This window comes from Lontra canadensis, unplaced genomic scaffold (genome assembly GCF_010015895.1).
Source record: "Lontra canadensis isolate GAN:19392208 unplaced genomic scaffold, GSC_riverotter_1.0 scaffold50, whole genome shotgun sequence".
NCBI classification, from domain to species: Eukaryota; Metazoa; Chordata; class Mammalia; order Carnivora; family Mustelidae; genus Lontra; species Lontra canadensis.
This window is the reverse complement of record NW_022631044.1, coordinates 8,191,236-8,211,310: the sequence shown is the minus strand read 5'-3', so window position 1 is coordinate 8,211,310 and position 20,075 is coordinate 8,191,236. Positions and strand designations below refer to the sequence as shown.

Here is a 20,075-nt window from a genome sequence, read left to right as displayed (position 1 = left end):
TCAATTTTATGAAAAGATCGTTCTTTTTCCTTTACATACCATATCCATCTGGGCACTAAGTCCTACACATTATATTTTCTATATAACACTTGAATGCTCTCTCTCTTCTACGTCTATAGCATTTTATTAATGCAGCTCTTCATCATCTCTGGATTACAGTAAATGGCTATTTACTCATGTCCTTCCTCAATCCATCCCCTATACTGCTGTCAGATATACTTTTAAAATGCAAGTATCACTGAATTAACTTCTCTGTTTAAATCTCTCAATGGAGTCCCATGATCTAAGGACCAAACTCTTTAGAAGGGCATCAAAGGCACTTCATTTTTTTTTTAAGATTTTATTTATTTATTTGACAGAGAGACAGAGCACAAGCAGGGAGAGAGGCAGGCAAAGGAAGAGGAGAAGCAGGCTCTCCAGCTGAGCAGACAGTCCGATGCAGGGCTCGATCCTAGAACCCCAGGACCATGACCTGAGCCGAAGGCAGACACTCAACCGACTGAGCCACCCAGGTGCCCCAAAGGCCCTTCATTTTCTTTGAACTCCATCATCAATTTGTATTTTGCCACTCCCACTATTTACAAGTTACATTCTAACAATACTCAACTTCCATACCCTCTCGTGCTTAACTATCTTTGTACATGCTTTCTGCCTAGAAATGCCTTCCTATTTTCCTGGAGAACACAACCAAATCAAAAGGGCAAACGTTATCTCTGTATGAACACTTACCCCATCTCTGAACACATGAGTCACTCCATCTCTGAACATAAGTATGTATACCACATATATTTATGTATCTCATACTTCACAAAAATTATTTATTAAATATATGTATCACCTCCTAGAGATCATACATCCCTATAAGACTGGATTTATAGCTAATTAATCTTTGTATCTCCAGTACCTAGCATAAGGCCTGAAACATGGTTTAACTTACTTAATTTCTATGCTCTATTTTATTATAGTTACTGATCCATTTTACCTATATCCAAAAATTAGTATAAAGTGATAGGGAAAATCTAACTAGGGACATGAGTGTATTTCTTAGTCCCTGCTTTAGTATAATTAAAAGTATTGATTAATTCAATAAATATTTACTGATGATGGAACCTGTATGCTAGGCACTAAGGTGGAAACAAAGATAATTATATAGGTCCTAATCCCAAGGACTTTTAGTCCAATGGATGTGGTAAAATATACACATAAATATCTTGCAAGAAGGGTGACAAATGCCTTTAAAAGGAAGGCACAGGTCTATATAAAATACTAGGAAATGCAGCAAAGGGGCCAATTATCTTCAGCCGAGAAGAGATGTATTCATGTAAAGTTGCCATTTAAGTAAGAGAATATAAAGAAAGGATTAGATATGGGGAGTTGAGGGAAAAGTCTTCCAGACTAAAGTAACGATGCAAGTAAAGAACAGAGCCAGCAAAATAGTTAAACTGAAGTAAAGAATGTGTAAAGATTAGTAAGCAAAAGTTGAGTGTGACTATGAAGGAAATGAATAATCAAGGGTCTTAAATGATAGAGTTTGAATTTTATTTTGTAGGAATCAAACAACAACTGCCTTTTTGCTTCTGTCTGTTGTCTTCTCTGTGTCATCTCACTTTAGAGAGCAGTTATCATAGACCTCTTTGAGAATCTAATTAATGCAATAGACTCTTTCCCCAGAGCAGAACGGGGGAAGAAAACATCTATTACACATCTCTTTAAAATTTTCACACAGAGTCTCACTGCCCCAGGATAGAGAGCCAGAGCTGTATTTCCAGCAGGTTCCCCCGACGCCCTGGGAAGACCGTGGGGGCTTTGCAGCAACTTGTTGCCTCCTGAGGTGTGTCGGAGAAGCCGCCTTATTGGCTGAGTGCTGAGGAGGGCGCTCTGGGAACTTCCCCAGGACTTGCTGGTAGGTGAGAAAGTACAGGCAATTACATATTGGGGCTCCTCACAGGGTTTGGTCCTCATTTTCTCTGAGGGCATTTGAACAAGCCCTATTTTACTCGGGGGTCTCTGGATTGAGAGTTCAGGGGACACCGCATCAGAAATGCTCTGGTTGGAGAGGAGTCAAGATGGCGGAGACGTAGCAGGCTGAGACTACTTCAGGTAGCAGGAGATCAGCTAGATAGCTTATCTAAAGATTGCAAACACCTACAAATCCAATGGGAGATCGAAGAGAAGAAGAACAGCAATTCTAGAAACAGAAAATCAACCACTTTCTGAAAGGTAGGACTGGCAGAGAAGCGAATCCAAAGCGACAGGAAGATAGACCGCGGGGGGAGGGGCCGGCTCCCGGCAAGCAGCGGAGCAACGGAGCACAAAATCAGGACTTTTAAAAGTCTGTTCCGCTGAGGGACATCGCTCCAGAGGCTTAACCGGGGTGAAGCCCACGCGGGGTCAGCATGGCCTCAGGTCCCGCAGGGTCACAGAAGGATGGGGGGTGTCTGAGTGTCGCAGAGCTTACAGGTATTAGAACAGGGAAGCCGGCTACAGAGACAGAGCCAAGGAGTGAGCTCACAGCTCGGGGTTACCTTGAACCGGTCGCAGGCTCGGTCAGCTCGGAGCGCGGCCGGAGGCCAGGGTGACGGGAGTAATTGGGCGCTGTTCTCTGAGGGCACACTAGGAGTGGGGCCCCAGGCTCTCGGCTCCTCCAGGCCAGAGACCGGGAGGCCACCATCTACATTCCCATCCTCCGGAACTCTACGGAAAGCGCTCAGGGAACAAAAGCTCCCGAAAGCAAACCCGAGGGGATTACTCAGCCCAGCCCCTGGTAAGGGCGGTGCAATTCCGCCTGGGGCAAAGACACTTGAGAATCACTACAACAGGCCCCTCCCGCAGAAGATCAACAAGAAACCCAGCCAGGAGCAAGTTCACTTATGAGGAGTGCAATTTCAATACCAAGGAGAGCCGCGGAATTCCAGAGGAGGAGAAAGCAAAGCACGGAACTCATGGCTTTCTCCCCATGATTCTTTAGCCTTGCAGTTAATTTAATTTTTTTTCTTTTTCAATTTTTTTTTCCCTTCTACTACCAATTTTGTTTTAACTTTTACCCTTTTCTTTTTTAACGTTTTTTAACTAGCTTATCTAATATATATATATTTTTTTTCTTTTTTATATTTCTTCTTTTATCGTTTTCTTTTTTTGTGTGTGTCTTTTTTTTTTTTTTTTTCCTTTCTGAACCTCTTTTTATCCCTTTTCTCCTCCCTCATGATTTCGGATCTCTTCTAATTTGGTTAAAGCATATATTCCTAGGGTTGTTGCCATCCTTTTAGTATTTTACTTGCTCCTTCATATACTCTTATCGGGACAAAATGACAAGGCGGAAAAATTCACCACAAAAAAAAGAACAAGAGGCAGTACCAAAGGCTAGGGACCTAATCAATACAGACATTGGTAATATGTCAGATCTAGAGTTCAGAATGACGATTCTCAAGGTTCTAGCCGGGCTCGAAAAAGGCATGGAAGATATTAGAGAAACCCTCTCGGGAGATATAAAAACCCTTTCTGGAGAAATAAAAGAACTAAAATCTAACCAAGTTGAAATCAAAAAAGCTATTAATGAGGTGCAATAAAAAATGGAGGCTCTCACTGCTAGGATAAATGAGGCAGAAGAAAGAATTAGCGATATAGAAGACCAAATGACAGAGAATAAAGCTGAGCAAAAGAGGGACAAACAGCTACTGGACCACGAGGGCAGAATTCAAGAGATAAGTGACACCATAAGACGAAACAACATTAGAATAATTGGGATTCCAGAAGAAGAAAGAGAGAGGGGAGCAGAAGGTATATTGGAGAGAATTATTGGAGAGAATTTCCCCAATATGGCAAAGGGAACAAGCATCAAAATCCAGGAGGTTCAGAGAACCCCACTCAAAATCAGTAAGAACAGGTCCACACCCCGTCACCTAATAGTAAAATTTACAAGTCTTAGTGACAAAGAGAAAATCCTGAAAGCAGCCCGGGAAAAGAAGTCTGTAACATACAATGGTAAAAATATTAGATTGGCAGCAGACTTATCCACAGAGACCTGGCAGGCCAGAAAGGACTGGCATGATATACTCAGAGCACTAAACAAGAAAAACATGCAGCCAAGAATACTATATCCAGCTAGGCTATCATTGAAAATAGAAGGAGAGATTAAAAGCTTCCAGGACAAACAAAAACTGAAAGAATTTGCAAACACCAAGCCAGCTCTACAGGAAATATTGAAAGGGGTCCTCTAAGCAAAGAGAGACCCTAAAAGTAGTAGATCAGAAAGGAACAGAGACAATATACAATAACAGTCATCTTACAGGCAATACAATGGCACTAAATTCATATCTCTCAATAGTTACCCTGAATGTTAATGGGCTAAATGCCCCAATCAAAAGACACAGGGTATCAGAATGGATAAAAAAACAAAACCCATCTATATGTTGCCTACAAGAAACTCATTTTAAACCCGAAGACACCTCCAGTTTTAAGGTGAGGGGGTGGAAAAGAATTTACCATGCTAATGGACATCAGAAGAAAGCAGGAGTGGCAATCCTTATATCAGATCAATTAGATTTTAATCCAAAGACTATAATAAGAGATGAGGAAGGACACTATATCATACTCAAAGGATCTGTCCAACAAGAAGATCTAATAATTTTAAATAACTATGCCCCTAACGTGGGAGCAGCCAACTTCATCATAAACCAATTAATAACAAAATCAAAGAAACACATCAACAATAATACAATAATAGTAGGGGACTTTAACACTCCCCTCACTGAAATGGACAGCTCATCCAAGCAAAAGATCACCAAGGAAATAAAGGCCTTAAATGACACACTGGACCAGATGGACATCACAGATATATTCAGAACATTTCATCCCAAAGCAACAGAATACACATTCTTCTCGAGCGCACATGGAACATTCTCCAGAATAGATCACATCCTTGGTCCTAAATCAGGTCTCAACCGGTATCAAAAGATTGGGATCATTCCCTGCATATTTTCAGACCACAATGCTCTGAAGCTAGAACTCAATCACAAGAGGAAATTTGGAAAGAACCCAAATACATGGAGACTAAACAGCATCCTTCTAAAGAATGAATGGGTCAACCAGGAAATTAAAGAATTGAAAAAATTCATGGAAACAAATGATAATGAAAACACAACAGTTCAAAATCTGTGGGACACAGCAAAGGCAGTCCTGAGAGGAAAATATATAGTGGTACAAGCCTTTCTCAAGAAACAAGAAAGGTCTCAGGTACACAACCTAACCCTACACCTAAAGGAGCTGCAGAAAGAACAAGAAAGAAACCCTAAACCCAGCAGGAGAAGAGAAATCATAAAGATCAGAGCAGAAATCAATGAAATAGAAACCAAAAAAACAATAGAACAAATCAACGAAACTAGGAGCTGGTTCTTTGAAAGAATTAATAAGATCAATAAACCCCTGGTCACACTTATCAAAAATAAAAGAGAAAGGACCCAAATAAATAAAATCATGAATGAAAGAGGAGAGATCACAACTAACACCAAAGAAATACAAACAATTATAAGAACATACTATGAGCAACTCTACGCAAACAAATTTGACAATCTGGAAGAAATGGATGCATTCCTAGAGACATATAAACTACCACAACTGAACCAGGAAGAAATAGAAAGCCTGAACAGACCCATAACCAGTAAGGAGATTGAAACAGTCATCAAAAATCTCCAAACAAAAGCCCAGGGCCAGACGGCTTACCGGGAGAATTCTACCAAACATTTAAAGAAGAACTAATTCCTATTCTCCTGAAACTGTTCAAAAAAAAAAAATAGAAATGGAAGGAAAACTTCCAAACTCATTTTATGAGGCCAGCATCACCTTGATCCCAAAACCGGACAAGGATCCCATCAAAAAGGAGAACTACAGACCAATATCCTTGATGAACACAGATGCAAAAATTCTCACCAAAATACTAGCCAATAGGATTCAACAGTACATTAAAAGGATTATTCACCATGACCAAGTGGGATTTATTCCAGGGCTGCAAGGTTGGTTCAACATCCGCAAATCAATCAATATGATACAACACATTAATAAAAGAAAGAACAAGAACCATATGATACTCTCCATAGATGCTGAAAAAGCATTTGACAAAGTACAGCATCCCTTCCTGATCAAAACTCTTCAAAGTATAGGGATAGAGGGCACATACCTCAATATTATCAAAGCCATCTATGAAAAAACCACCGCAAATATCATTCTCAATGGAGAAAAACTGAAAGCTTTTCCGCTAAGGTCAGGAACACGGCAGGGATGTCCATTATCACCACTGCTATTCAACATAGTACTAGAAGTCCTAGCCTCAGCAATCAGACAACAAAAGGAAATTAAAGGCATCCAAATCGGCAAAGAAGAAGTCAAACTATCACTCTTCACAGATGATATGACACTATATGTGGAAAACCCAAAAGACTCCACTCCAAAACTGCTAGAACTTGTACAGGAATTCAGTAAAGTGTCAGGATATAAAATCAATGCACAGAAATCAGCTGCATTTCTCTACACCAACGACAAGACAGAAGAAAGAGAAATTAAGGAGTCAATCCCATTTACCATTGCACCCAAAACTATAAGATACCTAGGAACAAACCTAACCAAAGAGGCTAAGAATCTATACACAGAAAACTATAAAGTACTCATGAAAGAAATTGAGGAAGACACAAAGAAATGCAAAAATGTTCCATGCTCCTGTATTGGAAGAATAAATATTGCAAAAATGTCTATGCTACCTAAAGCAATCTACACATTTAATGCAATTCCTATCAAAGTACCATCCATTTTTTTCAAAGAAATGGAACAAATAATCCTAAAATTTATATGGAACCAGAAAAGACCTCGAATAGCCAAAGGCATATTGAAAAAGAAAGCCAAAGTTGGTGGCATCACAATTCCAGACTTCAAGCTCTACTACAAAGCTGTCATCATCAAGACAGCATGGTACTGGCACAAAAACAGACACATAGATCAATGGAACAGAATAGAGAGCCCAGAAATAGACCCTCAACTCTACGGTCAACTAATCTTCGACAAAGCAGGAAAGAATGTCCAATGGAAAAAAGACAGCCTCTTCAATAAATGGTGTTGGGAAAATTGGACAGCCACATGCAGAAAAATGAAATTGGATCATTTCCTTACACCACAAATGAAAATAGACTAAAAATGGATGAAGGACCTCAGTGTGAGAAAGGAATCCATCAAAATCCTTGAAGAGAACACAGGCAGCAACCTCTTCGACCTCAGCCGCAGCAACATCTTCCTAGGAACATCGCCAAAGGCAAGGGAAGTAAGGGCAAAAATGAATTACTGGGATTTTATCAAGATCAAAAGCTTTTGCACAGCAAAGGAAACAGTTCACAAAACCAAAAGACAACTGACAGAATGGGAGAAGATATTTGCAAACGACATATCAGATAAAGGGCTAGTGTCCAGAATCTATAAAGAACTTAGCAAACTCAACACCCAAAGAACAAATAATCCAATCAAGAAATGGGCAGAAGACATGAACAGACATTTCTGCAAAGAAGACATCCAGATGGCCAACAGACACATGAAAAAGTGCTCCATATCACTCGGCATCAGGGAAATACAAATCAAAACCACAATGAGATACCACCTCACACCAGTCAGAATGGCTAAAATTAACAAGTCCGGAAATGACAGATGCTGGCGAGGATGCGGAGAAAGGGGAACCCTCCTACACTGTTGGTGGGAATGCAAGCTGGTGCAACCACTCTGGAAAACAGCATGGAGGTTCCGCAAAATGCTGAAAATAGAACTACCCTATGACCCAGCAATTGCACTGCTGGGTATTTACCCTAAAGATACGAACGTAGTGATCCGAAGGGGCACGTGCACCCGAATGTTTATAGCAGCAATGTCTACAATAGCCAAACTATGGAAAGAACCTAGATGTCCATCAACAGATGAATGGATAAAGAAGATGTGGTATATATACACAATGGAATACTATGTAGCCATCAAAAGAAATGAAATCTTGCCATTTGCGATGACATGGATGGAACTAGAGGGTATCATGCTTAGTGAAATAAGTCAATCGGAGAAAGACAACTATCATATGATCTCCCTGATATGAGGGAGAGGAGATGCAACATGGGGGGTTAAAGGGGTAGGAGAAGGGTAAATGAAACAAGATGGGATTGGGAGGGAGACAAACCATAAGTGACTCTTAATCTCACAAAACAAACTGAGGGTTGATGGGGGGAGAGGGGTTGGGGGGATGGGGTTCTGGACATTGGGGAGGGTATGTGCTATGGTGAGTGCTGTGAAGTGTGTAAACCTGGCAATTCACAGACCTGTACCCCTGGGGATAAAAATTTATTATATGTTTATAAAAAATAAAAATTAAAAAATACAAAAAAAAATAAAAAATTGAAAAAAAAATTTTCACACAAAGGACATATCTCTTAATAATTTGAAGGGGTAGTAACATCAATAAAGTTCTTTTTCAGAATGGAGAGACTTAAACATATTTGTAGATTTCAGTAATAAAGAAGAAATTGCTGATGGCCAAAGAAAGAAGAAAAGTGATACACAAAGTCCCAGAACAGGCAAAGTGATTAAGATGTAAAAAACCCAAATGAAAGCTTCTGATAAGGTAAAATTAACAATATTAGAGATAATAAAAAATTAAAAATATTAAAAACTTTTCTCATTTATAAGCTTTGTTACCTTAGGTACTTGCTCCAGATCTGTCCTGGATTTATCTATGAAAAAAAGGAAAAGAGAAAATACTTGATTTTTTAAACTTGTTTTCATTTTATTCTATAAAATATATTTTTACCAGATTCTGTACTATATCACAATTAAGTAAAGACTTAAATTCCCTTAACAGACATCAAGCACTTCCTATATGCCTAGCAGTAAATAAAGCACTGTAAAAATTCTGTGTTTCAAATACTTTTAATCAATTGTATGAGAGCAAGAAAGCTAAATATATTTCAAGTCTTTTTTAAATGGACACAGAAACCTTGGTGCTATCTTATTAAGTTTGGTGAAATTAAGTTTGGCATATAGTTTTTAAAAATGAATTAAATTCTGGGACACCTGGGTGGCTCAGTCGGTTAAGCATCAGCCTTCGGCTCAGGTCATGATCCCACAGTCCTGGGATCCAGCCCTGCACTTCTCCCTCTGCCTGCTGCTCCCCTCACTTACACTCTCTCTCTCTCTGTCAAAGAAATAAAAACTTAAAAAAAAAAAAAAAAAAAAAGAATTGCATTCTAATACAGGAATAGTGCTTTTATTGTCCAAAATACTCACCATCCCAACCAGAATTTCTTATGAAAAAAGATTTTAATAACATATTAAGATATTAATACCCTATTTTCTTCTTAGACATCTTAGTTTGTATCTACAAACCTGCAAATGAACCTACTTTACCTTCATCTCCCCAACTAAATCTCAGAGAATGTACCCTCCTTTCCAAAACTAACCTTCCTGGGTCAGACTCTATACCCTCCGGCCTCCTCTATGAGCATGCCTCGTCAAATACCCTGCCTCTTCCCATATCTTCAACCTCTTCCCTTCTAATAGTTCTTTCTCTCTGCATATATACATGCTCCGTATATATGCTTCGTTCTCTCTCATTAAAACAAAACAAAACAAAAAAGATAAAGTTAAAACCCAGCCTGGACCAGGCTGACACAAGGGAGGCCCTCCAGTACAAAATTTAAGGAAGCATTCACTCTCAGGTTTGCAAATGCATCTTCTGCCTCATCTAGTGTTGACCATGCAAAAATATTCTTATACTGTGTTCTCTCTAGTCAATACGCTATACCTCAAATCCTCAAGTCATATCCACACTGATAGTCTCCATTTCTTTCTCTTGTACTCACTCCTTAATATATAGTACTGTTTTCTATAACCACCACTTCTAAGTCTGAATGCCCTAAGTAAGAGATCCTAAATTGTGAAATCCACAGAAACTTCTCAGTGTGCAAACTGATCATTACCATTACCAACAACTGCCTGACCACCAAAACTTGTGCTTCAATAACTCTCTCAAATGTTTAAATTCCTCTCCGTCTTCATTATAACTGTTATTTGGGCCACATGATTTCTCACTTGTATTACTGCAATAGCCTCCAACTGTCTCTTTGCCTCCCATTTATCAACATCCTTAAATTTATTTTCCACAACTGTTTTCACAATGAAATGTATAATCATAAATCTGATGTCTGGTTAAAAATATTCTGAGGCTCTGGGCTGCTTTTAGAAAAGAAAAATTCCTTAGTATGGCATAGAAGGCTCTTCATGATCTGACTCCTCTGCCTACTTCTTCAGCCTCACTTCTTACTCCCAGTAGAGCCAACATACTGAACTCTTGTAGTTCTTTGAACATGCTCTGTTCTCTCTTGACTCTGTTGCTTTGCATCCGCTGTTCCTTCTTCCTGGAAGGCCTTTCCCCACAGAAACCTCTTCAGCAGCTAGTTTAAAACACAGGCGATCATTAATTCTGTAAGTTTTCTAAGGCTTAGCAAATTAGGAGCTCTATACCAACCTACCATGCTGAACTTACTGCTTGATATACAGTGCTGCAATTGTTGGCTTACTTATTTAACCCTACTGAGAAGATTATCAGCTTCTTGAAGACAAGTGCTCTTTGTTATTCAACTATTTTTAAGGAACAAGCAAAATACCAAGCACCCAGATGTTAAATAAGTATTTGCTGAAATGAAGGATAACACTAAAATGAGACCCATGGTTTTTCTCTTAGAAGCTTTTGGAAAAATTATGATAATAGGCTATAAAAATTCCACTAAAAATTAAATTATAGGTGTAACAGCCATCAAGGTCCCCAAATTAAGATTTTGTTTGTTGATATTTATGCTATGCTACAATTATCACATATTTATCTTCATATTGTCTACAAATAGCACATATTCCATACCATGAGTATGTAAGAGAGTCCTGTCAAAGGTATCTTTAGGAGGACAAATATTCTTGCATCTCTCATGAATCTTCTCTCTCTATAAGACAAATAACAAATTCAATATTATGTAGCAATATGAATATTCAAAGCATCAAAATATTTCACAAAATATATCAAATTAGTTCTACAATTTTTAACATGAAATCATTAGCCTCTTCAACTTAAACATAAATAAGTATGCTTAATAAACCAATACAAGCTCTATGAACACCTATATGCTTATACTCATCCCATTTTATATAATTACAGTAAAATCTCCATAAGTTGGAATGAAGTGGGAATGCAAATAAAACAATCCTTATTTATATAACAGAAATCAATTGAAAATAATTTTTTAAAAGAAGAAAATGTGAAAACTTATACACCTAAGACAGAAAGACAAGTTATTAGCTGACAAAGTCAAGAAAGAAAGAAAGAGAAACCAATCCTACTCCGATTTCAGAGTAGATGGATCACTAACAACAATTCTATGTTTTCAGAGATACCATAAATAAGACACATGGGAAAACGGAGTATGGAAAGGGAAAAAAAAAAACACTGAGCTAGTAGTGTTCAGAGTTTTGATAGCAATTGTGGCAGAAACCAAAGGACTGTCTTCCAACATGGCTGTACCATTTCACAGTCATACCCACAATGAATAAGAGTTCCTATCCATCTATATTCTTGCCAGCATTTGGTGCTGTGTTTTGAATTTTTGCAATTCTGAGATACATAGCAGCATTCCATTGCTGTTTTAATTTGCAATTCCCTAATGACATAAAATGTTAAGCATCTTTTCATATGCTTATCTGCCATCTGTATGTCTTCTTTCATGAGATGCCTGTTCAGATCTTTTGTGCATTTTTTTTATTATGCCAAAATACATGTAACATAAAACTTAATACTTACAACTACTAGTGATGTTGACTATCTTCCCATATACTTATTGGTCATTTGTACATCTTTGGAAAAATGTTCATTCAAGTCCTTTTCCCATTTTTTTAGTTGTGTTGTTCTTATTGAGTTTTAAGCGTTATTTGTGTATTTTGGATACCAATCCTTTATCATACATGTGTTTTGCAAATATCTTCTCCCAGTGTCTAGCCTGTATAATTCTTCTAGTATTGTCTTTCACAGAGTGGAAGTTTTCAATTTTAACAAAGTCCAACTTGTCAATTTTTTGTTTCATGAATTGGGCTTTTGATGCTATAATCTAAAAAATCATCACCAAACTAAAAGTCGTGTATTTTCTCCTATATGATCTTCCAGTTTTACCATTTTGCATTTTACACTTAGATCTACAATCCATTTTGTGGTAATTTCTATGAAAGGTGTGGGCAGTCTGTGTCTAGATTTTTTTTTTCTTTTTTTGGCAGGTAGGTATCTCGTTGTTCCAGTACCATTTACTCAAAAGACTACTAAATTGGGACGCCTGGGCGGCTCAGTTGGCTAAGCAGCTGCCTTCAGCTCAGGTCATGATCCCAGCGTCCTGGGATCGAGTCCCGCATCAGGCTCCTTGCTCGGCAGGGAGCCTGCTTCTCCCTCTGCCTCTGCCTGCCATTCTGTCTGCCTGTGCTTGCTCTCTCTCCCTCTCTCTGACAAATAAATAAAATCTTTAAAAAAAAAAAAACAAACTACTAAATTACTTCTGCACCTTTGTCAAAAACCAGTTGACTGTATTTGCATGGGTCTATCTCTAAACTAATTTGTTACTTTGATCCATATGCTGTTTATTCTTTCACCAATACCACACTGTCTATATTACTATAACTTCACAGTAAGTCTTAAAAGTCAATTAGTGTCAGTCCTGCAAATCTGTTCAATACTTTGTTGGCTATTCTATTTTCCCTTTCTATATAAATTTTGGAATCAGTTTGTTGATATCTACAAAACAAATTCTTGGAATTTTAACTGGGATTGCATTGAATCTATAGACCAAGCTGGGAAAAACAGACATGTTGACAATACTGAGTCTTCTATCTACGTACATGGACTCTATTTATTTAGATCTTCAGCAATTCATCAGTTTTGTAGTTATCTTCATAAAGATCTTGCACATATTTTGTTAGATTTATACCTAAGTATTTCATATTCTTTGGTGCTAATGTAAATGGTATGGAGTTAATTTCAAATTCTAACTGTACATCACTAGCATAGAAGAAAGCAATTCCCTTTTATAATAGTAATCTTGTATCCTGCAATCTTGTTATAATTGCTTTTTAGTTCCAGGACTTTCTTTTCTGATTCTTTGGGATTTTCTACATAAATAATCATGATTATCTGTGAATAAAGACAGTTTTAGTTCTTCCTTCCTAGTGTATATTTTATTTCCTTTTCTTGTCTTGCAAAGTTAGGGCTTCCAGTGTGATGTACAAAGGAGTGGTAAGTAGGGACATTTTTACCTTGTTCCTGATCTTAGTGGGAAAGCATCAATTTTCTCACAGTTGTAGGATTTCTGTAGATGTTCTTTATCAAGTTGAACTGTCCCTATATTTCTAGTTTGCTTAGAGTTTTTAACATGAATGAGTACTGAGTATTGTCAAAAATCTTCTATCTACTGATATGAACATACGATTTTTCTTCCTTAGCCTGTCAGTGTATGGATTATACAAATTGCTTTTTAAATATTGGATCAGCCCTGCATATCTGGAATAAAGCCAACTTAGTTATGGTATAGAATTCTTTTCATACATAATTAAGTTTGACTTTCCAATACTTTGTTAAGGATTTTTGCATCCATGTTCTTGAGAAACAGCAGTCTATTATTTTCCTTTTTCATAATGTCTTTGTCTAATTTCAATATTAGGTTAATGCTACCTAAGAATAAGAAAGTATCCCCTTTGCTTCTATTTTCTGGAACAGATCATAAAGAACTGGTATAACTTCTTGCCTAAATGGTTGGCATAATTCACCAGTGAACCCACATGGCCCTGGTGTTTTCTATTTTGAAAGGTTATTATTGATTCAGTTTCTTTAATAAGTATAGCTTTATTCAGAGTGTCTATTTCTCATGTGCAAGATTTGGAAGATTGTGTCTTCCAAGGAACTGATCTTTTTCATCTAGGTTACAGAATTTGTGTGCTTAGAGTTGCTCATAATATTCTTTTATTATCTTTTTAATGTTCACGAGATCATTAGTGCTGTGCCCTCTTTCATTTTTTCTTTTTAAGATTTCTTTATTGATTTTACAGACAGATCACAAGTAGACAAGAGGGGCAGGCAGAGAGCGAGGAGGAAGCAGGCTCCCTACCTAGGTCCCTACCACGACCCTGGGATCGTGACCTGAGCTGAAGGCAGAGGCTTTAACCCACTGAGCCACCTAGGCGCTTCTCCCTCTTTCATTTCTAATACTAGTAATTTAGGCCTTCTTTTTTCCTTAACTGACCTTGCTAGACAGTTACCAATTTTATTGATCTTCTCAAAGGAGATCTCAATTTCACTGATTTCTGGTCTAATTTTTTTAATTTCTTTTCTTCTGTTTTTTGTTTTGTTTTGTATAGCTGACATACAATGTTACATTAGTTTCAGTACACAACATCAGTACACAACAACAGATTCACCTTCTCCTTATTTTGGATTTAGTTTGTTCTTCTGGTCTCCTGTGGCAAAACTTAGATTATTAATTTTAGATTTTTTTCTCTAATATACACATTCAATGCTGTTAAATTTCTCTCTAAGCAATACTTTGACTGACCCGCACATTCTGGTAAGTTTTATCAACACATCCTTAAGCTCACTGATTCTTTCCTCTGCCATTTCAAGTCTACTGATGAAGCCATCAAAAGTATTCTTCATTTGCCAGTGTTTATTTCTAGCATTTCCTTTGATTCTTATAGTTTCCATCTCTGCTTACATTATCCATCTATTCTTGCATGTTGACTACCTTTTCCACTGCAGTCCTTAGCATATTAACCATAGTCATTTTAAATTCCCAGTCTGATAATTCCGAAATTGTTGCCATCTGAGTCTCATTCTAGTACTTGCTTTCTTTAAACTGTGGGGGTTTTTTCCTTCTTGTTTTTAGTATTTATTGTAATTTTTCTTGCTGCAAGCCAGATATGAAGTACTGGATAAAAGGAACTGAGGTAAACAGGTATTTATTGTGAGGTTTTATGTTTATCTGGCTAGGAATTAGACTATATTTACTATTTGATATAGCTGCAGGTGTTAGAGGCTAAAATTTCCTCTCGTGTCCTTGTCTTTGTCTCCCTTCCTGTTTTTACAAATTTCTTAAATAAAGCTGAAGACATGCAATTCTTTCAGTTTATTCCATTACTGTACCAGTGCCCTATTGATAGGACGGTAAAATGTGGGAGGAGGGGAAGCATTCCATAGACCTGTGGTTACATCATTGTCTTTTAGTGAGTTTGTGCCCCTGTGCTGTGACCTTCAAAAAGCTTCTGAATTGTTTTCAGTTTCTTCAGATTTTTTTCTTTCGAGAACTGGAGTAGACATTTTTCAAGTTCCGTACATGCTGAACCAGAAGTATTTTTAACTTTTTAAGAAATCACTAAACTGTTTTTACAAAAGGGTTTTACCACTTTAAATTCCCACCAACAGTATACGAGAGTTCTAGTTATTCCACCAGGGCTATCAATAGGGTAAGGCAAGCAAGCAGCCTGGATACAATATTTAAGTACAATAGAAAAATCCAACAATAACTTCTGACTCCCCAAACACTACTCTTAGATTTTGGTGCTCTTCACATTTTACACCTCAGGCAATTCATGGCCTCATCCTAGTACTGGCCCTGTCCTTCACCTTCTTATAAACACATGAAAGAATATGTATGGACATGCTATTGTTTTTTTCCTTAAGTATTTGGTAGAAATCAATAGTGAGGCCACGGGGACCTGAGTTTTCTTCTTTGAAAGCTACTTAACATCAATTTCTTTAATAACTACAAGGCTATTCAAGTTATCTATTTCCTCCTGAAAGAGATTTGGTAATTTGTATCTTCAAGGAATTCATCAGTTCGTCTAACTTGCTGAATTTATTGGCATAAAGTTGTTGATAGTATTTCATTATTAGTCTTTTTATTTCTGTAAAATCTGTAGTGATGTCATCACTTTCATTCTTGTTATTGGTGATTATGTCTTTTCCCTTTTCTTCCTGAATCAGTATTGCTAGAGATTGTCAATTCTATTGATCTTATCAAAGAATCAGGTTTAGGTTTCACCAATTTTTCTCTATTTCTCTATTTTCTATTTCACTGATTTTAACTTTGATGTTTCTTCTGCTTATTTTGGTATATATGTTATTTTTGTAGCTTTTTTTAAAGATTTTATTTATTTATTTGACAGGGAGAGATCACAAGTAGGCAGAGAGGCAGGCAGAGAGAGAAGAAGGGAAGAAGACTCCCTGCTGAGCAGAGAGCCTGATGAGGGGCTCAAACCCAGGACCCTGGGATCATGATCTGAGCCGAAGGCAGAGGCTTTAAGCCACTGAGCCACCCAGGCGCCCCTTTTTGTAGCTTTTTAAGGTAAAAGTTGAGGTCACTGACTTGAGACTATTCTTTTCTAATACATGTATTTACTGCTATAAATTATTCCTTAAGTACCGCTTGAGCAGCATGCCACAAATCCCAGTATGTCATGTTTTCATTTCCATTTAGTTCAAATGTGGGGGTTAGGAACACAAATATGCCACAATCAAAAATCCAACAATAACTTCTGACTCCCCAAACACTTAACTACTAATACTCTACTATGGATTGGAAGCCTTAACAGTAACATAAACAGTCAATTAACACATATTTTGTATATTATACATATTATATACTATACTTATTCTTAAAGTAAGAGAAAACAAAATATATTTAAGGAAGCCAAATACATTTGCAGTACTGTAACTATATTTACTGAAAAAAACTGTATATAAGTAGATCTGTATGGTTCAAACCCATGTTGTTCAAGGGTAAATGGTTCTAATTTTTTTTTTTTTTTTTTTGAGTAGGCTCCATGACCCTGAAAGACCTGAGCTGAGATTAAGAGTCAGACACTTAACTGACTGAACCATCCAGGTGCCTCCCTTTTGCTTTATGATCGGCATTTTATTTTTTTTTTTTTTAACTAACATATAATGTATTATTTCTTTCAGGGGTACAGGTCTGTGATTCATCAGTCTTACACAATTCACAGCACTCACCATAGCACATACCCTCCCCAATGTCCATCACCCAGCCACCTCATCCCTCCCACCCCCTTCCTCTCCAGCAACCTTCAGTTTGTTTCCTGAGATTAAGAGTCTCTTATGATTTGTCCCAAACTCTGGTTTTGTCTTGTTTCATTTTTCCCTCCCTTCCATTATGAGCCTCCGTCTTGTTTCTCAAATTCCTCATATCAGTGAGATCATATGATAATTGTCTTGCTCTAATAGACCTATTTAGCTTAGCATAATACCCTCTAGTTCCATCCACATCAATGCAAATGGTAAGATTTCAGTTTTCTTGATGGCTGCACAGTATTCCATTATATATGTGTGTGTACATACATACACATATGTACACACACCCACAGACACCACTTTTTCATCCATTCATCTGTTGATGGACATCTAAGCTCTTTCCATAGTATGGCTATTGTGGACATTGCTGCTATAAACATTCGGGTACATGTACCCCTTCGGATCACTACATTTGTATCTTTAGGGTAAATACACAGTAGTGTGATTGCTGGGTCATAGGGTAGCTCTATTTTCAACTTTTTGAGGAACCTCCATGCTGTTTTCCAGAGTGGCTGCACCAGCTTTCATTCCTACCAACAGTTAAGAGGGTTCCCCTTCCTCCACATCCTCGCCAACACCTGTCGTTTTCTGACTGGTTAATGTTAACCACTCTGACCAGTGTGAGTTGGTACCTCACTGTGGTTTTGATTTGTATTTCCCTGATGCCAAGTGATGTTGAGCACTTTTTCATGTGTCTGTTGGCCATCTGGATGTCTTTTTTGCAGAAATGCCTGCTCATGTCTTCTGCCTGTTTCTTTTTCTTTTCCTTTTTTTTTTAAGATTGTATTTATTTATTTATTCTTCAGAGAGAAAGAGAGAGAGGGAGCACAAGCAGGCAGAGGCAGAGAGAGAAGCACGCTTCCCACTGAGCACGGAGCCCAATGTGGGACTCGATCCCAGGACCCTGGGATTATGACCTGAGCTGAAGAGAGCAGCTTAACCAACTGAGCCACCCAGGTGTCCCTCTTCTGCCAATTTCTTGACTGGATTATTTGTTCTTTGGGTATTGAGTTTGATAAGTTCTTTATAGATTTTGGATACTAGCCTTTTATCTGATATGTCATTTGCAAATATCTTCTCCCATTCTGTCCGTTATCTTTTAGTTCTGTTGACTATTTCCTTTGTTGTGCAAGAGCTTTTGATCTTGATGAAGTCCCAATAGTTCATTTTTGCCCTTGCTTTCCTTGCCTTTGGTGATGTTTCTAGAAGTTGCTGTAGCTGAGATCAAAGAGGTTGCTGCCTATGTTCTCCTCAAGGATTTTGATGGATTCCTGTCTCACACTGTGGTCTTTCATCCATTTTGAGTCTATTATTGTGTGTGGTGTAAGAAAGTGGTCCAGTTTCATTCTTCTGCATGTGGCTGTCCAATTTTCCCAACACCATTTGTTGAAGAGACTGTCTTTTTTCCACTGGACATTCATTCCTACTTTGTCGAAGATTAGTTGACCATAGAGTTGAGGGTCCATTTCTGGGCTCTCTATTCTGTTCCATCGATCTATGTGTCTGTTTTTGTGCCAGGACCATATTGTCTTGATGATTACAGCTTTGTAATAGAGCTTGAAGTCTGGAATTGTGATGCTGCCAACTTTAGTTTTATTTTTCAACACTCCTCTGGCTATTCAGGGGCTTTTCTACTTCCATATAAATTTTAGGATTATTTGTTCCATTTCTCTGAAAAAGGTTGACAATATTTTGACAGGGATTGCATTAAATGTGTAGATTGCTGTAGGTGGCATAGCTATTTTCATAATATTTGTTCTTCAATCCATGAGCATGGAACATTTTTCCATTTCTTTGAGTCTTCCACAATTTCTTTTGGAGTATTCTATAGTTTTCTGGGTACAGATTCTTTCTTTGATTAGATTTATTCCAAGGTATTGTACATTTTTGGGAGCATTGTAAATGGGATGGACTCCTCAATTTCTCTTTCTTCTGTCTTGTTGGTCATGTATAGCCATTTAACTGATTCCTGTGCATTGATTTTATATCCTGACACTTTACTGAATTCCTGTATGAGTTCTAGCAATTCTGGGATGGAGTATTTCGGGTTTTCCACATTAAGTATCATATCATCTGCAAAGAGTGAGAGTTTAACTTCTTCTTTGCTGATTTGGATGCCTTTTACTTCTTTTCCTTGTCTGATTGCTGAAACTAAGACTTCTAGTACTATGTTAAATAGCAGTGGTAATAGTGGACATCCCTGCCGCATTCCTGGCCTTAGGGGAAAAGTTCTCAGTTTTTCCCCACTGAGAATGATATGCGCTATGGGTTTTTCCATACATGGCTTTGATGATATTGATATAGGCATATCTCCATGCCTATACTGTGAAGAATCTTGACCAAGAAAGGATACTGTACTTTCTCAAATGCTTTTTTTGCATCTATTGAGTATCATATGGTTCTTGTTCTTTATTAATGTATTGTATCACACTGATTGATTTGCGGATGCTGAACCAACCTTGCAGCCCAGGAATAAATCCCACTTGGTTGTGGTGAATAATCCTTTTAATGTACTGCTAGATACTATTAGCTAGTATTTTGGTGAGAATTTTTACATCCATGTTCATTAGGCATATTAGTCTGTAATTCTCCCTTTTGAAGGGGTCTTTGCCTGGTTTTGGGATCAAGGTAATACTGGCTTCATAAAATGAGTTTGGAAGTTTTTCTTCCATTTCTATTTTTTGGAACAGTTTCAGGAGGACAGGTATTAATTCTTCTTTAAATGTTTGGTAGAATTCCCCTGGGAAGCTGTCTGGCCCTGGGCTCTTGTTTGCTGGGAGATTTTTGATTACTGCTTCAATCTCCTTACTGGTTATGGGTCTGTTTGGGTTTTCTATTTTTTCCTGGTTCAGTTTTGGTAGTTTACACATCTCTAGGAATGCACCCATTTCTTCCAGACTGT

At 37.7% G+C, this 20,075-nt stretch overlaps 1 protein-coding gene across 8 annotated transcripts in view; it reads right to left on the bottom strand.

Moving 5' to 3' along the window:
• The window catches only part of VPS54 (VPS54 subunit of GARP complex), a 102,244-nt gene that overhangs the window by 55,705 nt on the left and 26,464 nt on the right, over window positions 1–20,075 (bottom strand). For all 8 annotated transcript variants that reach the window (XR_004384580.1, XM_032873788.1, XM_032873793.1 and 5 more), the window contains 2 exons: window positions 10,928–11,006; window positions 8,710–8,744 (listed from right to left, as the gene is read on the bottom strand). Coding sequence is in view for 7 of the 8 variants with exons in the window: in XM_032873788.1 (XP_032729679.1) it covers window positions 8,710–8,744; window positions 10,928–11,006 (114 nt within the window). In the remaining variant the exon portion in view is untranslated. The remainder of the gene's footprint in view (window positions 1–8,709; window positions 8,745–10,927; window positions 11,007–20,075) is intronic.